Below are 20,794 nucleotides of genomic sequence, written 5' to 3' on the forward strand. Positions count from 1 at the left end.
ATCAGACCAGAGGACATTTCTCCAAAAAGTATGATATTTGTCCCCATGTGTAGTTGCAAACCGTAGTCTGCCTTTTTTTAATGGTGGTTTTGGACCAGTGGCTTCTTCCTTGCTGAGCGGCCTTTCAGTCTGTGTCAATATAGGACTCGTTTTACTGTGGATATAGATACTGTTGTACCTGTTTCCTCCAGTATCTTCACAAGGTCCTTTTGCTGTTCTGGGATTGATTTTCTCTTTTCGCACCATTAGTACATCATCTCTAGGAGACAGAACGTGTCTTCTTCCTGAGCTCTATGACGGCTGCATGGTCCAATGGTGTTTATACTTGCATACTATTGTTTGTACAGATGAACCTGGTACCTTCAGGCAGTTGGAAATTGCTCCCAAGGATGAACCAGGCTTGTGGAGGTCTACCATTTTTTCTTCTGAAGACTTCTGATTTCTTTTGATTTTCCCATGATGTCAAGCAAAGAGGCACTGAGTTTGAAGGTAGGCCGTGAAATACATCCACAGGTACATTTCCAATTGACTCAAATGATGTCAATTAGCCTGCAGAAGCTTCTAAAGCCATGACATAATTTTCTGGAATTGTCCAAGCTGTTTAAAGGCACAGTCAACTTTGTGTATGTAATCTTCTGACCCACTGGAATTGTGATACAGTGAAATAATCTGTCTGTAAACAATTGTTGAAAAAATGTCTTGTTATGCACAAAGTAGATGTCCTAACCGACTTGCCAAAACTATAGTTTGTTAACAAGACATTTGTGGAGTGGTTGAAAAACGAGTTTTAATGACTCCAACCTAAATGTATGTAAACTTCTGACTTCAACTGTACAAATGATTTGTTGCAACTTGGGGAGGAGGGGGTTTCACACCTAGCTCGGCTATTAGACAATTCTTTAGTAAAGGTTGAATAGTCTATTGTTCAGCTAATAGCCCATCCTAGAAACATTGATAAAGATTACAATTGATAGTATTTTTAGCCACAATCGGCCCCAACCCCAATTAATACATTTGGACACAGTCGATTGCGTGCCGGTCTTTGGGCTAGAATGTTGAGGGTTCGAAACCTGCTCCTTGCTTGTTTCATTACATTGTTATGCCGGTCTCAGAGCAAATAGCCTGGATTGTTATTCCCATCTCGTTCCTCGCCCTCTTCCATACATCATTCTCCATCTGAGTGGCTCGCTTATGGGCGTGCTGACAGGATATGGTAGCACCTTCGGTTGTACGTCAATAATCCAGCATTTCAGCAAGTTTGTTGGAAGGTCTGGTTATTCACAGGCACATAGTAATATGCTCTAAACCACTGGGGTGACAAAAAAAGTTTGCTGCCCTGTTTTCAATCGTCCACGTGGCTGGGAGACCCTCCTCAGATTAATGCAGATGGAGTTAGATATGCATAGGAAGTGTAGTGTACTGTTTTTTTCTGTATATATGAATTACAAATCAGCCTTTACTTAAATCACGGTTCTAGTCTATTGCGTAGTTACAATGTGTAATCATTGATGTGTGGTAGTGGTAAACACTGTTTAAGTGTATAATTGTAATACATACATACAGACACAGCATAGTTCAAAGAATGGAGTTTGATACACCTGGTATTGGATATGACTGAAAAAATACTTGCTAAATAGCAATTTTCACAATTTAACTTTTTGACCAAAAAATATGCACAATAGTTTCTCTACACTCACTAACATATTCCTCTCAATTGTACATGTTTTGCTTGACTCGTTATGAATTTATAATTACTTACATTTGCTTCCACCGTAATGTTTTTGTCAGATATCTTTGCTGAAGAAAGTGAACAGCGACAGGTGGCATAACGTCAAATTCGTCATTGGAACCACTCAATATGATTGGTTATATAAAAACCTTGGGACCCAAATGCATAATGAGTGCTCTAACTCCCCCCTGCTGTGGTCTGGCGCAATGAAGCCATGACGCTGGGTACCTCTAAGTCCCGCGGCATAAGCTCGCAACTTTTAAAGGCGGAACCACTGTATGTGATCACTTGGTTATGGTGCTGTCCTTTCAGCACCACGATTCGAAGGGCGCTCAAATCGCTTAAAATAACCCTCATCATCAAGATCTGTTGCCTGCACCTAATAGTCCTACTCATCACATTATTATTATTATTATTAAAAGTGGAAGATTATCACTTCTCACAATGGTGCTTGTTTAGTAAAGTTAGATTAAAGTTGAATCAATGTCTCGCAAGATCACAATGATGAATTAGTATTTTACCTAACAAAACCTGATATAATAGCATATACTCTACCATAGGCCTCTAATATGTTACACCAAAGAATCCTCAGTCATTTCTTATCTGAAGCTGTCAATGTTTTTCTCATGCGGCCAAAACTGAACAGTGCTCACCAATAGGCGGGATATATGCGATGATTGAAACAAAGTAGGCTTTCAAAAGAAAGGCTTATAGTGTAACACAATCTGCATTTATTCACTCACGAAACAGTAATTTAAGATCTAAATGCATATTCCCATGCAACTGATTGAGATCAAATGATTGCAAATGATCACATTTCACTGGTAAAACGTGACGAATTATAATTTATGATGGCCTGTTTTGAAATTAGATATTCCTAACCCACTAAGCATTTACCGACGGCAGCAACTTTTTTTGGTCCGGACCAGCCATTTATTTTTGGTACAGTCCACACCGGCATTGATTTTCAACGTCCACAGACATCCGGTCCAGATCGGCCTATATTTGTCCCAAACATGGACGTCTATATTTGGTTTAGATTTGCACAGTACAGTCGAGCACAGCAGAGTAAAGTACATTAGAGTACACAGTAGAATAAGGAAATGTACATTAGTGTACTGTATTGTACCCTACTTTACTCTAATGTACTGTACTCCACTGAATTTAACTATACTGTTTCGTACTGTACTCTTCTCTACTGAATAATACTACTGTCCTGTACTGTGCTAAACTGCCATAATGTGATGTTCAAACTTGTGAAACAACCTAGACGTCTATGAGTATTGGAGAAGGCTGCTGAGGCTTCTGGCACAGGCTGCCCAGGCAAAGTCAACTTCCAGAGCAGGCTCAGAACTTGGTCTGACTCCAGAGGCAGCAGCAGCCCAGTGAGGGAAGTCAGCAGGCTGGCTTATTGCAATGCAAGTGATTCTGCATCCCTGGTACCACTGAGTCTGGCCCCAAAGGGGCTCAGTATTGATTCAAAGCCACTGGAAGGGAGCCACGGGAGTTGGTATGTTTGACTAGCATCAATTTGAAAGCCTTGCTTAATGGTTAATGGTCTCTTAACAAAGGCAAGAAGGTTTCTATTTGTGTTTCCTGACAGCTGTAGCTACAGTTTATGCAGGCAGTGTATCTGTAGGAGTTGCATTAATGCAGAGCCAGTGTGTGACTTTATTCATGAACGTGTGTGCAGAGCGGACACTTCGGCTTAGTCATTGTGTTTCTACTGCTTGCGGAGAGGCAAGTTGTTCTGGCTTTCTTCTCCATAGATGATCGTGTTGTGCTCTGAGAATTCAATGTGAAGAAAGAGGCTTCATCTTTCTGTGCCACAACAGGAGAAAGGTTCTAACAACAGAAGGCTCACACAGTATGGCCATCCACACAGTATGAGTTTGATTGATGTTTTCAAGATTATGTATTGAGCCCTGCATGGATGGGGAGTTTAATCAAAGGCTGCGGTGACTGTTCAATATGTGATTGTTGGAGTAATTGATTTCTCTCCCCGTTTTATTTATTTCCTAAGCATCTTGGTTTTACTTTCTTTTTTTTTTCAGATGCTGATATCTGTATGTGTTTGTCTTCTAGGAGCAGGAAGCTGTGCAGCGCATGCAGACCAGAGCTCTGGAGAGAAACAAGAGGTTGAACCAATGAGGGGCCGCCTTTGGTCTGGACAGGGTGTTTGGAAACCGAAGGCTCTATTTTTAACCTTCCTCTTTTTAATTTCCTCGCCGATCGCCTTGAGCAGGGCAAGGCAGTGTCTCTTCTTAAGCGGCAGACAAAAGTATTCGGTCAAGTCTTTTACTCAAACTCACTCTCCTCTTCCTGTGGCAGACCAGCATGGCCAAATAGGACACATTAGGCCAAGGTCACACTCCAGCAAACCCCCTCTTTCCTTTATAAACTCTGGTATCAACTAATTATTCTGCATGTTTGTTACATGTATAACTTGCCAGTAATTTTAAGAAGTGTACCTTCCCTTTGGCTGTAAAAACAGGGAGATTCCTGATATATTTGCTGAATGTGTCTGGTTCTTACCCTCGACTCCACTGACAAAGTATACTCACAGAGCAGTGGTGCCAAGAAATCAACACTGCTTCCTGCTTTAATTTTAGGTTGTCTAGGTTGCCTTTTACCCAGGGCACTGGCTCAAACAGTCCAGTCATGCTATCCAAGAGGAAGTTGTGCCTGTTTGCTCTGTTTGGTGGGATCATCTTTGTCATGATTGCCACCCACACCATTCAGAAGAACAACATCCTGTCTTTGACTTTGATGGAGACCCATGCTACCTCCAGGACTGTGCATTGGCACGCTGTTAACCGAACATGGGCTCCACCGAGTGCCACGGTGCCCAGCCCGGACAGGATATGTGGGTGTCCGTCCTGCATAGCAGACATGGAGGTCTCAGAGTGGTTCGCTCAGCACTATGACCCCCAGCAGCAGCCCTTTCTCACAGACGGAGACAACAACATGGACCCCCTGGCCTTGAAGTGGTGGCTGGTAAGACGTTTATTATTGATGAGAGGGGCCAAATAGTGTGGTTATATACTGTATGTGGCCAAAAACGGTCAACCAATTGTTAAAGGTGTAGGATTATACAGCAAAAAATTATATGACAAATGAAGCAAAAATATGAATGAATCTGTCACTTTCCCAAACAAACTTTCCCACTTTCCCTAAAATTATCGCTTAGCTATGACAATGCAGATAAGGATATATTGAATGTCTCCTTTATCGATGATCTGACTATTGCTTCTCAGCCTCCAAATTACGACCCTTTATCTCGAGTATATCTTGAGTCCAGTACATTAATATTAGTACATCAGTACAATGTAATACATTTGTATCACTATTTATGGGTCACTCAGTCGTGTCGTTGTCTTTGTTATCAACGTTCTAAAGACGCCGCAGCCATATTGATGCTCTAATGTGGAACAGGGGCTAATGACTTTAAACAGGGCTAATGACTGTTTAGTCTAAATTACATTATAGGGGCTTGGGAATACGATGACATTGCTAAAGTAGGCACATATTTCATAGGAAACAACTTTACCAGCATCATCATGTTGTCAAATTTAATTTAGACAGATGGCAATGTTGTCATTTGCTGGCAAAGTTCATCAAAAATAGCAAGATATGCTAATGTTAGCGAGCTAAAATCTGGAGGTCTCCCCTCAATCTTAGCTAGCTAGCTAATGTTATACTGCAACTAAAGTCAGTCTGGTGATGACAAAATGGTAAGACGGTATCCAACCGAGTGTGTTTTTTTGTTAGTTTATTTGCGTTGTTTGTAAATAAATAAAAAATACCTATTTTGTACATAATGTTGCCACTACTGTCTCTTATGCCTGGAAATAATTTCTGGACATCAGGACTGCAATTACTCTCCACGGACTGGCAGAATCCATTTTTTCCTTTAACGAGTCTGACGAGGCCGACGTGAACGATATACTGCTTTCTCCGGAACAGGCCCACATCCCCATGATTTGCGGGAAGAGGAGGTGGAGAAAAAGGGTCCGGAGGGCGGGCTGCCTTCTGAGAATTCGTAAGCGATCGAATAAACCCCCAATTCATTCCATTCTGCTAGTAAACGTGCAATCTTGGACAATAAAATAGATGACTTACGTGGAAGATTAAACTACCAACGGGACAATCAATACTGTAATATCTTGTGCTTCACGGAGACGTGGCTGAATGACGACAATATCAACATACAGCTGGCTGGTTATACACCGCACCGGCAGGATGAGTGATGGTGAGACAAGGGGTTGCGGACTATGTATTTTTGTAAATAACAGCTTGTGCACGATATCTAAGGAAGTTTCGAGCTATTGCTCGCCTGAGGTAGAGTATCTCAAGATAAGATGTAGACCACACTACCTACCTAGAGAGTTTTAATCTGTATTCTTTGTATCTGTTTACATACCACCACAGTCAGAGGATGGCACTAAGACAGCATAGAATGAGATGTATTCCGCCAGTAAGCAAAAAAGAAAACGCTCACCCAGAGGCGGCACTCCTAGTAGCCGGGAACTTTAATGCAGGGAAACTTAAATCCATTTTACCAAATTTCTATCAGCATGTTAAATGTGTAGCTAGAGGGGGGACACCTTTACTCCACACACAGAGACGCATACAAGGCTCACCCTCGTCCTCCATTTGTCAAATCTGACCAGAATTCTATCCTCCTGATTCCTGCGTACAAGCAAAAATTAAAACAGGAAGCACCTGTGACTAGATCAATAAAAAGTGGTCAGTTAAAGCAGATGCTAAGCTACAGGACTGTTTTGCTAGCACAGATTGGAATATGTTCCCAGGATTCCGCCGATGGCGTTGAGGAGTACACCACATCTGTCATTGGCTTCATCAATAAGTGCATCGATGACGTCGTCCCCACAGTGACACAGTACATACCCCAACCAGAAGCTATGGATTATAGGCAACATCCACACCGAGCTAAAGGCAATAGCTGCCGCTTTCAAAGAGTGGGAAGCACAGCCGAGAGCGGCGCAGTCACACAAGCCTACTAGACGAGCTGAAATACTTCTATGCTCACTTCGAGGCAATTTACACTGAAACATGCATGAGAGCATCAGCTGTTCTAGAAGACTGTATGATCACGCTCTCTGCAGCCGATATGAGTAAGACCTGTAAACAGCTCAACATTCACAAGGCCGCAGGGCCAGATGGATTACCAGGACATGCGCTGACCAACTGGCAAGTGTCTTCACTGACATTTTCAACCTCTCCCTCTTTGAGTCTGTAATACCAACATGTTTTAAGCAGACCACCATAGTGCCTGTGCCCATGAACACTAAGGTAACCTTCCTAAACCACTACCGACCCGTAGCACTCACATCTGTAGCCATGAAGTGCTTTGAAAGGCTGGACATGGCTCACATCAACACCATTATCCCAGAGACACAAGACCCAGTCCAATTTGCATACAGCCCCAACAGATCCACAGATGATGCAATCTTTATTGCACTCCACACTGCCCTTTCCCACCTGGACAAAAGGAACACCTGTGTGAGAATGCTATTCATTAACTACAGCTCAGCGTTCAACACCATAGTGCCCTCAAAGCGCATCAATAAGCTAAGGACCCTGGGAGTAAACACTGCCCTCTGCAACTGAATCCTGGACTTCCTGACGGGCCGCCCCCAGGTGGTAAGGGTAGGTCACAACATATTCGCCACGCTGATCCTCAACACAGGGGCCCCTCAGGGGTGCCTGCTCAGTCCCCTCCTTGTACTCCCTGTTCACTAATGACTGCACGGCCAGGCACGACTCCAACACCATCATTAAGTTTGCAGATGATCACCGACAACGATGAGAGCCTATAGGGAGGAGGTCAGAGACCGGACCATGTGGTGCCAGGACAACAACCTCTCCCTCAACGCCATCAAGACAAAGGATAGGATAGTGGACTACAGGAAAAGGATTCTCATTCTCCCCATTCTCATTGATGGTGCTTCAAGTTCCTTGGTGTCCACATCACCAACAAACTAACGTGGTCCCAGCACACCAAGACAGTCGTGAAGAGTGCATGACAAAACCTATTCCCCCTCATGAGACTGAAAAGATTTGGCATGGGTCCTCAGATCCTCAAAAGTTTCTACAGCTGCACCATCGAGAGCAGCCTGACTGATTGCATCACTGCCTGGTATGCCAACTGCTCGGCCTCCGACCGCAAGGCACTACAGAGGGTAATGCGTACGGCCCAGTACATCACTGGGGCCAAGCTTCCTGCCATCCAGGACCTCTATACTATGCGGTGTCAGAGGAAGGCCCTAAAAATTGTCAAAGACTCCAGCCACCCTAGTCATAGACTGTTCTCTCTGCTACTGCATGACAAGCTGTACCGGAGCGCCAAGTCTAGGTCCAAGAGGCTTGTATAAAACAGCTTCTACCCCCAAGCCATGAAACCCCTGAACACCTAAACAAATACCTACCCAGACTATTTGCTATGTCTCCCCCCCCTGACACTGCTGCTACCCTCTAGATATTAGATCATGGGAACACGAATGAACAAATAACACAATACTAATTACATTTATTTAATACACAGTGTTATGCATCACCCAAGATCCGGTGTGAAAAAATAATTGCCCCCTTTACACTCAACTGGTTGTACCACCTTTAGCTGCAATGACTGCAACCAAACACTTCCTGTAGTTGTTGATCAGTCCCGCACATCGCTGTGGATGAAATTGGTGGTGGTAGTGTGATGGTTTGGGAATGCTTTGCTGCCTCAGGACCATCGTTGAAGGAACCATGAATTCTGAACCATGTATTTGTTGAAGGAACCATGAATTCTGCTCTGTATCAAATAATTTACAGGAGAATGTCAGGCCATCCGTCCATGAGCTGAAGTGCCAGTGGCGATTTTAGCATGTAAATCTTGGTGGTGCAAACAAACAAAAAATGTGGGATGTATGCCAGCAAAGCCACTACAAAACACTAAACAATACATTAATTGCACGATAACGGTGACAAATGGTGCCCACAAACTGTAGGACCTACATAAAACTGTCCCAACAGCAGTCTCAACAGCTTACCACTGCTACACCTGGCTTTCATCTGAGCCTTGTCTGGCATCGAAACAGTTAATTCAGCCTAATTTAATGCCTTAAAAAAAACATAGCTGAAATGACAGACTTGCTTAAACAAATGTGGTTTCTACTGACAATTGAGATGTACAAACTATGGCATAAGGGGACGTTAATCAAAAATCCGTCATTTCGATTTAAGACAATGAGCAAGCGACGACGGACATAGTCAATAACTATTTGTTCAGCACTTTTGAAATGTACAGCGACAGAATTCAGAACATGGGCCGTTCTTACAGTTTACTCCCTGTACAAGTTAGAACCGTAGGATAAATAAATGGGACATATAAACAGACAGTGAAAGCTCTTACAATATTCAATGATTACATTTCTCTAAACAGGTTATAGGCAATTTGTGCACCACCAAGTTAGAACAGTAGGTGAAATTTAAGAGGTGAAAATAGACCAAATTATCAGGGTGAGGTACATTAAATGCCGTTTGGGTCTTTGCGTGTCAAAAAAGATACATGTCATATAACACTATTTGACACTTTAAATACGCTTTTAATTTGACACATCAAATAACACAATTATATTATAGAATGTTGTGCATGCTGAATTTGCACTTGCACGCCAAGCACCACCAATACTATCAGTAGCACTGTCAAAGCCGTAGCCAAACAAGCACAAACCGGGCCACGAACGATGTTTACAATACCGCGTTGGTGAAAATAGACCAAATTATTAGGGTGAGGCACATGGGCTACTAACAGTTTACAACACAATATATACTTAGTATTACTTTCTTAGCTACAGAATAGATTTCTCCCTTGCATATTACATAATTTATGGAGCAACATACAATACATTTTTGGACTCACCTTGTGAAGGTGGCGCAGCGGTCCTTTGTGCGCAAATTTTGTCATCAAAGTCTGGCATTCTCTGAATTTATGGTGGAAACTTGGGGTGGGGGGAACACAACCACTCCATTGAATAGCAGGCGAATGTTAGTGGTTTCTTTGTAACGCTTTCAGTTAGCGACAGATTCCTTCCAAACGGCTCATTGTTGAATTTGCGATTGCCAACTTGTTGTGTAATCTTTATGTACAATGGCCAAAGAACCGATACGTTTTATCTATAATTTCTCTTCATTATTTATCTTCATATGACAAGGATTTCAAAAGGATTTGCCAGTAGATTGTCAACTTGATGACAACTGATGATGACTGCTAGCTAAGACTTTGAAAGTAAACGTTGACATCAGTCCAATCAAAGCTACTGTAAATATAATGTGATTTGATGTAATTCTGTGGCCAATGACTTTGAGCCTTCTTGGATGGGCACAATTTTTTTTACCCCTTTTTTCTCCCCAATTTTCGTGGGATCCAATTGGTAGTTAGTCTTGTCTCATCGCTGCAACTCCCGTACGGACTCAGGAGTGGCGAGGGTCGAGAGCCGCGCGTCCTCCGAAACACAACTCAGCCAAGCCGCATTTCTTCTTGGCACAGTGCACACTTAACCCGGAAGCCAGCTGCACCAATGTGTCGGAGGAAACACTGTACACCTGGCGACCGTGTCAGTGTTATTAACTCAATGATTATTATTTCTTTTTTTACCTAAAAGTGTGTTGCTCAAAACAGCACTGAATGACGGGTCGCCACTGTGAAGTGCAGCTGGATCATGCAGCAAGACAATGATCCAAAACACACAAGTGCGTCTACAGAAAGCCTGAAAAGCAATTTTACGTTTTGGAATGAACTAGTCAAAGTCCAGACCTAAACCCGATTGAGATGTTGTGGCAGGACCCGAAACGAGCTGTTCATGCTCGAAAACCCACAAATGTCGCTGAGTGGGTAAAATTTCTTCCACAGCGATGTGAAAGACTGATCAACAACTACAGGAAGCGTTTCGTTACAGTCATTGCAGCTAAAGGTGGTACAACCAGTTATTGAGAGTAAGGGGGCTATAGAGACCAACAGTGGAGGTGTCATAATACCCATTAAACCTAGCGGTCAAACAGGGAAATGGTTCCAATCGTTTTTCCACCATTAATTTTTCCCATAGGTAATTTTAGAAACTGTTTTTAAAAAATGTATGTTTACCCTGTGTATCTGTCTCAGACAAGGTGACTTATCAATGTGCTCTAATAAGCATCAAAGTAGACATCATGCAAGACCACAAATCCCTGCAAACACCTGCACATCATCTTTCGCTGACACCTTTGCTAACAGGTTTTGTGTCAATTTAAAACTTGCACAATACAGTTCACAGCATTTTCAATTTAAAGAAATGCAGCTCATTTATTCATTGTTTGACCGCTAAGTTTTATGGGTATTATGACACATACTGTGGTACTCTCTTACTTTTCGCACAGGGACATTGGGTGTTGTTTATTAAATGAATGAAATAAGCATCAACATTTTGTTATTTGTTCACTCAGTTTCCCTTTATTTAATATTAGGTTTTGGTTGAAGATCTGATTTAAATCCAGTATAAAAAAATATACAAGACTAGAGAAAATCTGAAAGGGGGTAAATACTTTTTTTATTGCACTTGTAACAGTATAACTTTAGACCGTCCCCTCGCCCATACCCGGGCACGAACCAGGGACCCTCTGCACACATCAACAACAGTCACCCGTGGCCCTTGCAGAGCAAGGGGAACCACTACTTCAAGGTCTCAGAGCAAGTGACGTCACCGATTGAAACGCTATTTAGCGCGCACCACCGCTAACTAAGCTAGCTGTTTCACATCCGTTACACACTGCATGTCCTGTTCACCACCATTCAATAATGAGTCATTTGAAAAAAAAATCAAGACGTGGCCAGCAAAAATTTGCTGACATGCATGAGAAATGTGTGTATTCCCAGACATACTCATCTGTTATCATTTTATTCCTATGAGGGACTTAGTAGTCCTACTCTTATCTCTCAAGCATGCTGCAAATATCAATGTTTGAAGTCAACATTTTCTTCCGTGGCAAACGTCCAGTACATCTGGAAAAGACAGCCTCTGTGCTGCAGAGTGAAAACTAAATGTGCTCTGTTACTACCATCATTCCATGGCCAAATGTCATTAAAACCTACTGCGGTGGATTCCATGCACTGTAATCGTCAGGGTGATTACTTTCCAAAAGAAACTCCCTGAAGGGACTGAGCAAAGAAAGGAGAACTCGCCATCCTTAAGCCGTTCACCAGTCTGAGCATGTTTCAATATGTTTTATTTAAAGATAATTTGAGGCATTCAAGGTTTCGAAAGTAACACTAAAATAAGCTTGGCATTGTGATGGCTCCCGTGGCACTGAAAAGCAGTGGTCAGGACATACACACACTGTGTTGCCATAGTTGGTCTGATAAGAATGCCATGCCAGTGTACAGTTGAAGTTGAAGTTTACATACACCTTAGCCAAATACATTTAAACTCAGTTTTTCACAATTCCTAACATTTAATCCAAGTAAAAATTCCCTGTCTTAGGCCAGTTAGGTTCACCACTTTATTTTAAGAATGTGAAATGTCTAATGTCTGAATAATAGCAGAGAGAATGATTTATTTCAGCTTTAATTTCTTTCACCACAGTGGATCAGAAGTTTACATACACTCAATTAGTATTTGGTAGCATTGCCTTTAAATTGTTTAACTTGGGTCAAACATTTCGGGTAGCCTTCCACAACCTTCCCACAATAAGTTGTGAGTTGAGATAAGTTGGAGTCAGGTTTGTAGGCCTCCTTGCTCGCACACGCTTTTTCAGTTCTGCCCACACATTTTCTATAGGATTGAGGTCAAGGCTTTGTGATGGCCACTCCAATACCTTGACTTTGTTCGCCTTAAGCCATTTTGCCACAACTTTGGAAGTATTCTTGGGGTCATTGTCCATTTGGAAGACCCATTTTAACTTTAACTTCCTGACTGATTTCTTAAGATGTTGCTTCAATATATCCACATCATTTTTCTTCCTCATGATGCGATCTATTTTGTGAAGTTCACCAATCCCTTCTGCAGCAAAGCATCCCACAACATGATGCTGCCACCCCCTAGCTTCACGGTTTTACCTTGTGTTCTTCGGCTTGCAAGCCTCCCCCTTTTTCCTCCAAACATAACGACGGTCATTATGGCCAAACAGTTCTACTTTTGTTTCATCAGACCAGAGGACATTTCTCCAAAAAGTATGATCTTTGTCCCCATGTGCAGTTGCAAACCATAGTCTGGCTTTTTTTTTGGCGGTTTTGGAGCAGTGGCTTCTTCCTTGCTGATCAGCCTTTCAGGTTATGTCGATATAGGACTTGTTTTACTGTGGATATAGATACTGTTGTACCTGTTTCCCCCAGCATCTTCACAAGGTCCTTTGCTGTTATTTTGGGATTTATTTGCACATTTCGCACCATAGTACGTTCATCTCTAGGAGACCGAAAGCGTCACCTTCCTAAGCGGTATGACGCCTGCGTGTTTATACTTGCGTACTATTGTTTGTACAGATGAACACGGTACCTTCAGGCATTTGGAAATTGCTCCAAAGGATGAACCAGACTTGTGGAGGTCTACAATTTTTGGAGGTCTTCGCTGATTTCTTTTGATTTTCCCATGATGTCAAGCAAAGAGGCACTGAGTTTGAAGGTAGGCCTTGAAATACATCCACAGTTACATTTCCAATTGACTCAAATGATGTCAATTAGCCTATCAGAAGCTTCTATAGCCATGACATAATTTTCTGGAATTTTCCAAGCTGTTTAAAAGGCACAGTCAACTTAGTGTATGACCCATATGATTTGTGATACAGTGAATTCTAAGTGAAATAATCAGTCTTAACAATTGTTGGAAAAATTACTTGTGTCATGCACAAAGTAGATGTCCTAACCGACTTGCCAAAACTATAGTTTATTTTATTATTTATTTATTATTTTTACCCCCTTATCTCCCCAAATTCGTGGTATCCAATTGTCAGTAGCTACTATCTTGTCTCGGGAGAGACGAAGGTCGAAAGCCATGCGTCCTCCGAAACACTACGCAACCAAGCCGCACTGCTTCTTAACACAGCGCACATCCAACCCAGAAGCCAGCCGCACCAATGTGTCAGAGGAACACCGTGCACCTGGCGACCTGGTTTGCGCACACTGCGGCCAGCCCGCCATAGGGGTCGCTATTGCGCGATGAGACAAGGATATCCCTACCGGCCTAACCCGGACGACGCAAGGCCAATTGTGCGTCGCCTCACGGACCTCCCTGTCATGGCCGGCTGCGACAGAGCCTTGGCGCGAACCCAGAGTCTCTGGTGGCACAGCTAGCACTGCGATGCAGTGCCCTAGGCCACTGCGCCACCCGGGAGGCCCAAACTATAGTTTGTTAACAATAATTTTGTGGAGCAAAACGAGTTTTAATGACTCCAACCTAAGTGTATGTGAACTTCCAACTTCAACTGTATATATTGCCCTGTTTTTGTTTGTTTGCCAAATGTGACCTCAGGCTTTAATCCTGTGAGATATCATTGTTACCCCACACCTAAAGTGAATTTTAAACATTCCCATCAGGCTTTGCAGCGGTCCACCGATGAGCGGACGATATATGACGTGATCCAGAAGATGTTCCAGGTCATCGCTCCCCCTGCCGTGGATGTCAAACCCAAACAAGCTCAGTGCAGGAAGTGTGCAGTGGTGGGGAACTCAGGAAACCTGCTCGGCTCTCAATACGGCTCCTTGATAGACTCACATAACCGTGTCATAAGGTATGACCTAACTAGTGTTTTCACGATACTGTAATTTTGACTTCTATACCGATGCCAGGTTTAGTATCCCGATACTTGATACCATCACAATACTCGATAACACGGCAAAAAAAGAAGGCACATCCTGGCACTTGAGCCAGACAGATAAACTCTGCTACTGCGCTGTTCAATCGTTGGGCATGTTTTGAGTTCAACAACATTACATTCAAAAATATGTATGTAAAACATTTTCAGAGACAGCAATGTATGTATGCATTAATTAATCATTTATACAATCATACAATTAATTTCACTTTCGTAAAAACAATAACTACATAACGGTAATAATTTAATTGAATGATACATCTCTTGATAAACAGGGTAAATCGTGATGTAGCCTAGGCCTATTCACAATACAGGTGAATGCATATTCAATAGGAGTGTGCATGCATTGAACTAATTTTGGCTGATTTCATGGGGGAACAGTTGACAAGCAATCTGTTTCCCTTCTATTTGGGACTTAATTTATTGTACTGATCAACAGCATTTGCATAGAAGTAGCTTATTTTAAAGAAGTGTGCACTGTCTCTATAACAGCATTCATGAGGCAATAGGGGGGGGGGGCGGCCCATCAGAGCCCTACACACACCGTTTCAGTTCGCTGAGGGAATAGATAGTCTTTTGGAGAGAAGTTAGAGACCAAGTGAATGAATAACGTTTTGGTAGCGATCAGCTTTGAAATCCAACATTTTGCGTTATGGTTTGCACACAAAGTACTAGGGTAGTGAATTGACGTTACAGTAGCTTCAGCTGTAAGCTAGCAAGAAAAGTTGGCCTAACAGAGCTGGAAGCTACCGGTATCTTGCATTGTAAAGTGTTCTAGCCTATATGGACATTGTTTTAGAAACAGTAGTTAACAGTTTTAAGATGCCGTGTCGCATTATTGAAGTGTATTAACCTCGGTTCAGCATGAGTGAGAAGCTACCATGATACAGCCTAGACTCCCAGTGCAGGCTAGGTGCGCTGTAGACAGACTTGATCCGTGAGACACATTTGACAGAAGTACCTAAAGTAGCACAAATTTTAGTGCCAAACCGGTTTTCATGTTCTAGTATGAAAAACCACCGACGTATCGGTATACCGTGCAACATTAGACCCAACACAACCAATCCATCAGTCAAAACAACCATTAAATAACCTTAACTACTTCTATGCAAATACATAGTCCAAACGAGCATGATTATCACATCATGGCCATTACCACAGTAAAATGGCCTTAACACCAATAGTCTAAAGGCGTGGAGGTGGCATTACACAACCCCACCATGATCCAAACAACCCACAACCATTCACCTTGGCAGGATTAGGCCATACTGAGCCTGAGGAACCAGTGACCAGGCTTCAGTTCCAGACACTCGTCAAACCACCTGACCAAATTACCATATTCATATTCAATTAAGACTATACTTAGTTAAATCAGGTGGTTGACTGACTGTCTGGAATGAATTCACACATACACTACAGTCCAGTAGCTGCAGGGCTACCATGTTAAATCTAATTCAGTGATTGTTGCCTCGCACGCCACATCGGCACAGATTGGTTCATGACCTGCCTGTGAACTGAAACAATGGTTCTCTCTTCTCTGTAAAGGATGAATAAAGCCACCACAGCAGGGTTTGAAGCCGACGTGGGCAACAGAACGACGCACCACTTCATGTACCCTGAGAGTGCAGTGGACATCGCCCCTGGGGTCCACCTAGTTCTGCTGCCCTTTAAACTCCGCGATCTACAGTGGGTGGCCAGTGCCCTTTCGACGGGAGAGATCAAAACGTAGGTCCACTCTTTGATAATCCCAAGCTTTTCACTGTCACTCCCAAATGTACAACTACTGACGACAACCACACAATACTGACCACAATTACTGACTACAAACACACATCTACCGACCACAACAACACTTGTCAAAGCACTCAACTGACTAATGCATTGTATGGGTCTGACTGACTACAACAGATGGCGTTCATTGTTGAGCTTTTTGACCTTGTCGTAGTCTGTTTTTGATGTGACTGTTGTCTTTGTCTATACATTGACATTTTAGCCATTTAGCAGATGCTCTTATCCAGAGCAGCTTACAGTTAGTGCATTCGTCTTAAGATAGCTAGGTGGGACAACCACATATCACAGTGTGAGTGGGAGCTGCCCTCCCGAAGGGGTGGAAGGGCCAAGAGACCAGAGGTGGCAGAACGAAGTACTCGGATTGGGGTGTAGGTTTTAAGCAGAGCCTGAATGTAGGGAGGGGCATTTCCTCTTGCTGCTCCGTAGGCAAGTAAAATGGTCTTTTAGTCTATATTTAGAATGTTCATGTTTTTATGGTGACAATGTTTTGCCTCTTGGCTAGGCCGTCATTATAAACGAGAACTGGTTCTCAACTGACCCACCTTGTTTAATAAAGGTCAAATAAAATAGTTGTCTTCCCTGCATGTTTCTTCAGGACATACATGAGGGTGAAAGGTCGGGTACAGGCTGACAAGGACAGGGTAAGGCTTATCATGGTGGGCAAAACTATTGAATGAATGTTGATTAGTTTTGTGTGTTAAAGCTAATCACCCTCTCGTTTGCAGGTTATAGTGGTGAATCCAGCGTTCTTTAAGTACACCCACGACCGGTGGACAGAGCGCCATGGCAGATACCCTTCCACGGGCATGCTGGCAGTTATATTTGCCCTTCACATCTGCGATGAGGTGAGTATCCTTTGACATCAATAGGGGTTTTTCCATAGCAGCATCAGTGTCTCGCCAGTGATTATGTTAATGTAAGCTCTAGTGTCATTTTGGGGGGGAACTGTGTTTCCATAACCAGGGCTGACACTGAGGACTTGTGAAGAGTAGAATCAACAACCTTTGCAATATCAACACAGTTACTTTGTGAGATGGTGTTAACCGTGGAAGGTGATTAGCTCCTCTGGTCTAAAAAAAAAAGATATCCCAATGCCCCAGTGATTGGGAACATTGCCTTTGTGTAACCCAGGTGTCCTGGCTAAATTCCCAATCTGGCCCTCATAACATCATGACCACCTAATCATCCCCAGCTTCCAATTGGCTCATTCATCCACCCTCCTCTCCCCTGTAACTATTCCCCAGGTCGTTGCTGTAACTGTGAATGTGTTCTCAGTCAACTTAACCTGGTAAAATAAAATTAAAAAGCTCATACTAAGCCAATGTTATGTAAATGCAAGCTGAAAAGTATATTTAGCCTCGCCTTGTCAGAACAGGTCCACTGAGGCCATAGACCAGTGAATCACTTGAGCTGCGACATAGATGTGGAAACGGTCAGATTTCTTTTGGGGGGGGGAATTCTCAGTGGAAATGGACTTCTCTTTAGTATCAGCCTGGCTGAAAGTAAACAGAATGCTAATAACACTAGTAATGCTAAACATTGCCGTCCTTCTCCAGGTGTCTGTGTTTGGCTATGGAGCTGACCAACAGGGGAACTGGCACCACTACTGGGAGGACAACCAGTACGCTGGTGCGTTTAGGAAAACTGGGGTGCACAATGCTGATTTTGAGACGGAGGTTATCCAAAAGCTGGACACAGAGGGCAAAATTAAGCTGCACAAGAGATGAGAATGAGCTAGGGTGGACGAAGCCATTAGTGTTGGGTGTGGTGGTCAGAGACCGTCAAAGAGGGACATGAAACCTGTGATGCGCCCTGGTCTCTGAAACTAGCACTGTGAGCTACACATACAACCAAAACCACAAACAGAAGTCCTCAGACCAAAACAAGAACTTGAATCATGTCATTTGAGCATGCACTGCATGTCAACAGCATAATAAATGGCTGAAAATACATTTTAACAGGGACGGATAACCTCCACACATGCACATTTTAGACAGATCATTAAAACGAACATAGAAAGTATGCGGAGCGGCTTACGCTTATAGCCAGCTTATTTAGTTTCTTCCCTGTTCTGTACGTGTCGGCATGCTGCACCGAACTAGCCTTATACTGAAGAACCCTTCAAGAACCTGAGAGCCTTTGACTGAAGGGGTAAACCACAGAATCCGCATTATTAAGGACAGAAGCCCTGTGTTGCAAGGGTGTAAAAACCACATCTGTGTGTATTTTTCTTTGTGAGGATGTAAAAGGTTACAGTTTAGTCAAATTTATTCAAGAATTTATACTGCATTGGAACTATAAGGATTGGTTTAATGTCTCTGTAGAAACAGTTTTGAGCTGCCATAGTAGTCAATGAAACCATATTGATGTACAGCTTTCACACCCAATTATGTTGCCTATTATTATGTTGCTCTGAACTTGATTGAATAACATGTTTTAGATTATGGAAATGTCACTTGTGTTGCCATCCCAAGGAATACAAATATTGAACGATGTGTGTGGAGAGAACACACGATGTGGTCATTAACAGTCTGCTTATTGTTGCACTATGATACCACATTCTTGTTTGGGGGGGATGCGGGGCAGGCTAGCCAGATGTCTGATTCATTTCTAAAAAAGAATGAACACTTCAATAAGAGCGATTCCAGTGATGTGCCTTCTGAGCCAGTTTAACAGGGAGTTTTGATAACTTTTTTTAATACGGATGTATGAACCTTTGTGTCAAAGACTGAGTCCCGCTGTTATTAGAGTTATGATCTATGACCACTGATAAGACAGTTGTGACCCGATGAGTAAAAATGAACACCTTCAATTAAAACCAGAAACAATGAATGCAACTTTAATATCATCATTAACTAAACATTACGTTTGTTTGTTTCATAGTCGGCTCCTATTTGAAATAAAATCTCCAAACCATTTAGGATTTTTAAAACAAAAGTAGATTGGTACCCAATACAATACTTTTAATAAAACATAAGAAACCATACCTTTTTTGTATTTGTGAGTATGTGTGTGATTGACTATGATGAAGCTGTGGTGTCTTTAAAAACATTAAATAAAAGCATACTGAACAATCACCACACCGCCTCCCTTTTTAATTTTGAAACAGATTGAATCCTGGCCTACGTATTTTTAACAACGTGAAATGCTTGTGTAGGTAAATACAGTGACCCCTTTGACTGGCAGTGTAATTTGACACAATATCTTTGGGCAAAACTTGACTTGTTACGAAGGCTGTGTAGTGTGTGCAACTACTATCCCCCCCCCACGTTGGGTTTCTGGGATAGCTTTATCACATGATATCCTGTACAAAAGGGAATCTTTAGGTTGGACTAGACCCGCAATACTTGTCTGTCCATCTTTCTTTCCATTGTTTTCTTTCCTAAGTAACTTTGCTCTTCCTCACTCGTTCACTGTGCTCATACTCTTATCTTACCTCTCTCTCTGCTGCTCTACATCTTGTGCGATGTACGTCTTGGCCAGGGCCTGCCGAGGGATATTGTCAAGGGTAAAAACCTAATCTGGAAAGCATGATCAGGGCCTGGTTGTGGGTGACTCATTGATGCAGATATGGAGACTGAATGGAACAAGGGCCAAGATTGAATCAGATCGAGCATATAGCAGATGTTTTGGAGGTGTTAGAAGTGTAACTGAGTATGACCTGACATATCGGTGAGCGGCTGCTCTTGTGCGTCACAGACCGCTCCCTTATTATCCCTACCGCATTAGTTCAAAGTGGTGCTAGAAAGTGCAGGCTCTATCGATTTTAGAAATAATGACTCTCACAAGTCAAACCATTGATGTTAGGCTAATGCATGTTTTTTATGTTGGGGCCCTATTCAATCCATAGCGCTGAAGACCTGCTTTTATAGCGCGAAGACCTGCTTTTATTGACAATGAAAGGCAATGTTCCCACGGTCGCGGAGATTGCATTCACCGTAAATGCTGCATATGTCGGCTCAATCAGAAATTACCTTTACATTTTAACGCTGATCATCTGCGATTCGGATTGAATCCAATCCATAATTTAGATGGGGAATTTATGGCCTATCAGCAGGTCTCTAAAGTGCAATGAAATATGTTTCTGTGTGCGACCAAGAGTTTTATTTCTGGAGCACTGTGAGACTATGAAAACAAATCTCCCAGATAATAATTGTTTCAATGTTAAGGCTTCGCAGTAGCGTTGTTCCCGAGTGCCCTAGATAACAAAGTGAGTGCAGATTCGATAGCGTCATGGTTGCACCATTACCACAGTGAAAACTTGCTTCTGGCCCAACCAGTTTAAAAGATCTAACCCATATTATTACCGGTGCAACATTTTTATCTTCTTATAGTGGATTGCTGGGGCGCTCCTAACTGTTTTGAGTTGAGAGCACCAGTGCTACCAATTGTTTTATTTCATTTAGAGCTCAGCCTATCTGTCCA

At 42.6% G+C, this 20,794-nt stretch overlaps 1 protein-coding gene across 1 annotated transcript in view; it reads left to right on the top strand.

The window, feature by feature from the left end:
* The window catches only part of LOC118388885 (CMP-N-acetylneuraminate-beta-galactosamide-alpha-2,3-sialyltransferase 2-like), a 45,362-nt gene extending 25,916 nt beyond the window's left edge, over positions 1–19,446 (top strand). Inside the window, exons 2-7 of the mRNA XM_035778449.2 lie at positions 3,815–4,726; positions 14,301–14,494; positions 16,124–16,303; positions 16,965–17,010; positions 17,095–17,214; positions 17,926–19,446. Of these exons, the coding sequence (XP_035634342.1) occupies positions 4,391–4,726; positions 14,301–14,494; positions 16,124–16,303; positions 16,965–17,010; positions 17,095–17,214; positions 17,926–18,096 (1,047 nt within the window). The 5' untranslated portion in view covers positions 3,815–4,390 and the 3' untranslated portion in view covers positions 18,097–19,446. The remainder of the gene's footprint in view (positions 1–3,814; positions 4,727–14,300; positions 14,495–16,123; positions 16,304–16,964; positions 17,011–17,094; positions 17,215–17,925) is intronic.
* Positions 19,447–20,794: the final 1,348 nt, after the last annotated feature.

Source organism: Oncorhynchus keta, chromosome 10, assembly GCF_023373465.1.
Source record: "Oncorhynchus keta strain PuntledgeMale-10-30-2019 chromosome 10, Oket_V2, whole genome shotgun sequence".
Lineage (NCBI taxonomy): Eukaryota > Metazoa > Chordata > Actinopteri > Salmoniformes > Salmonidae > Oncorhynchus > Oncorhynchus keta.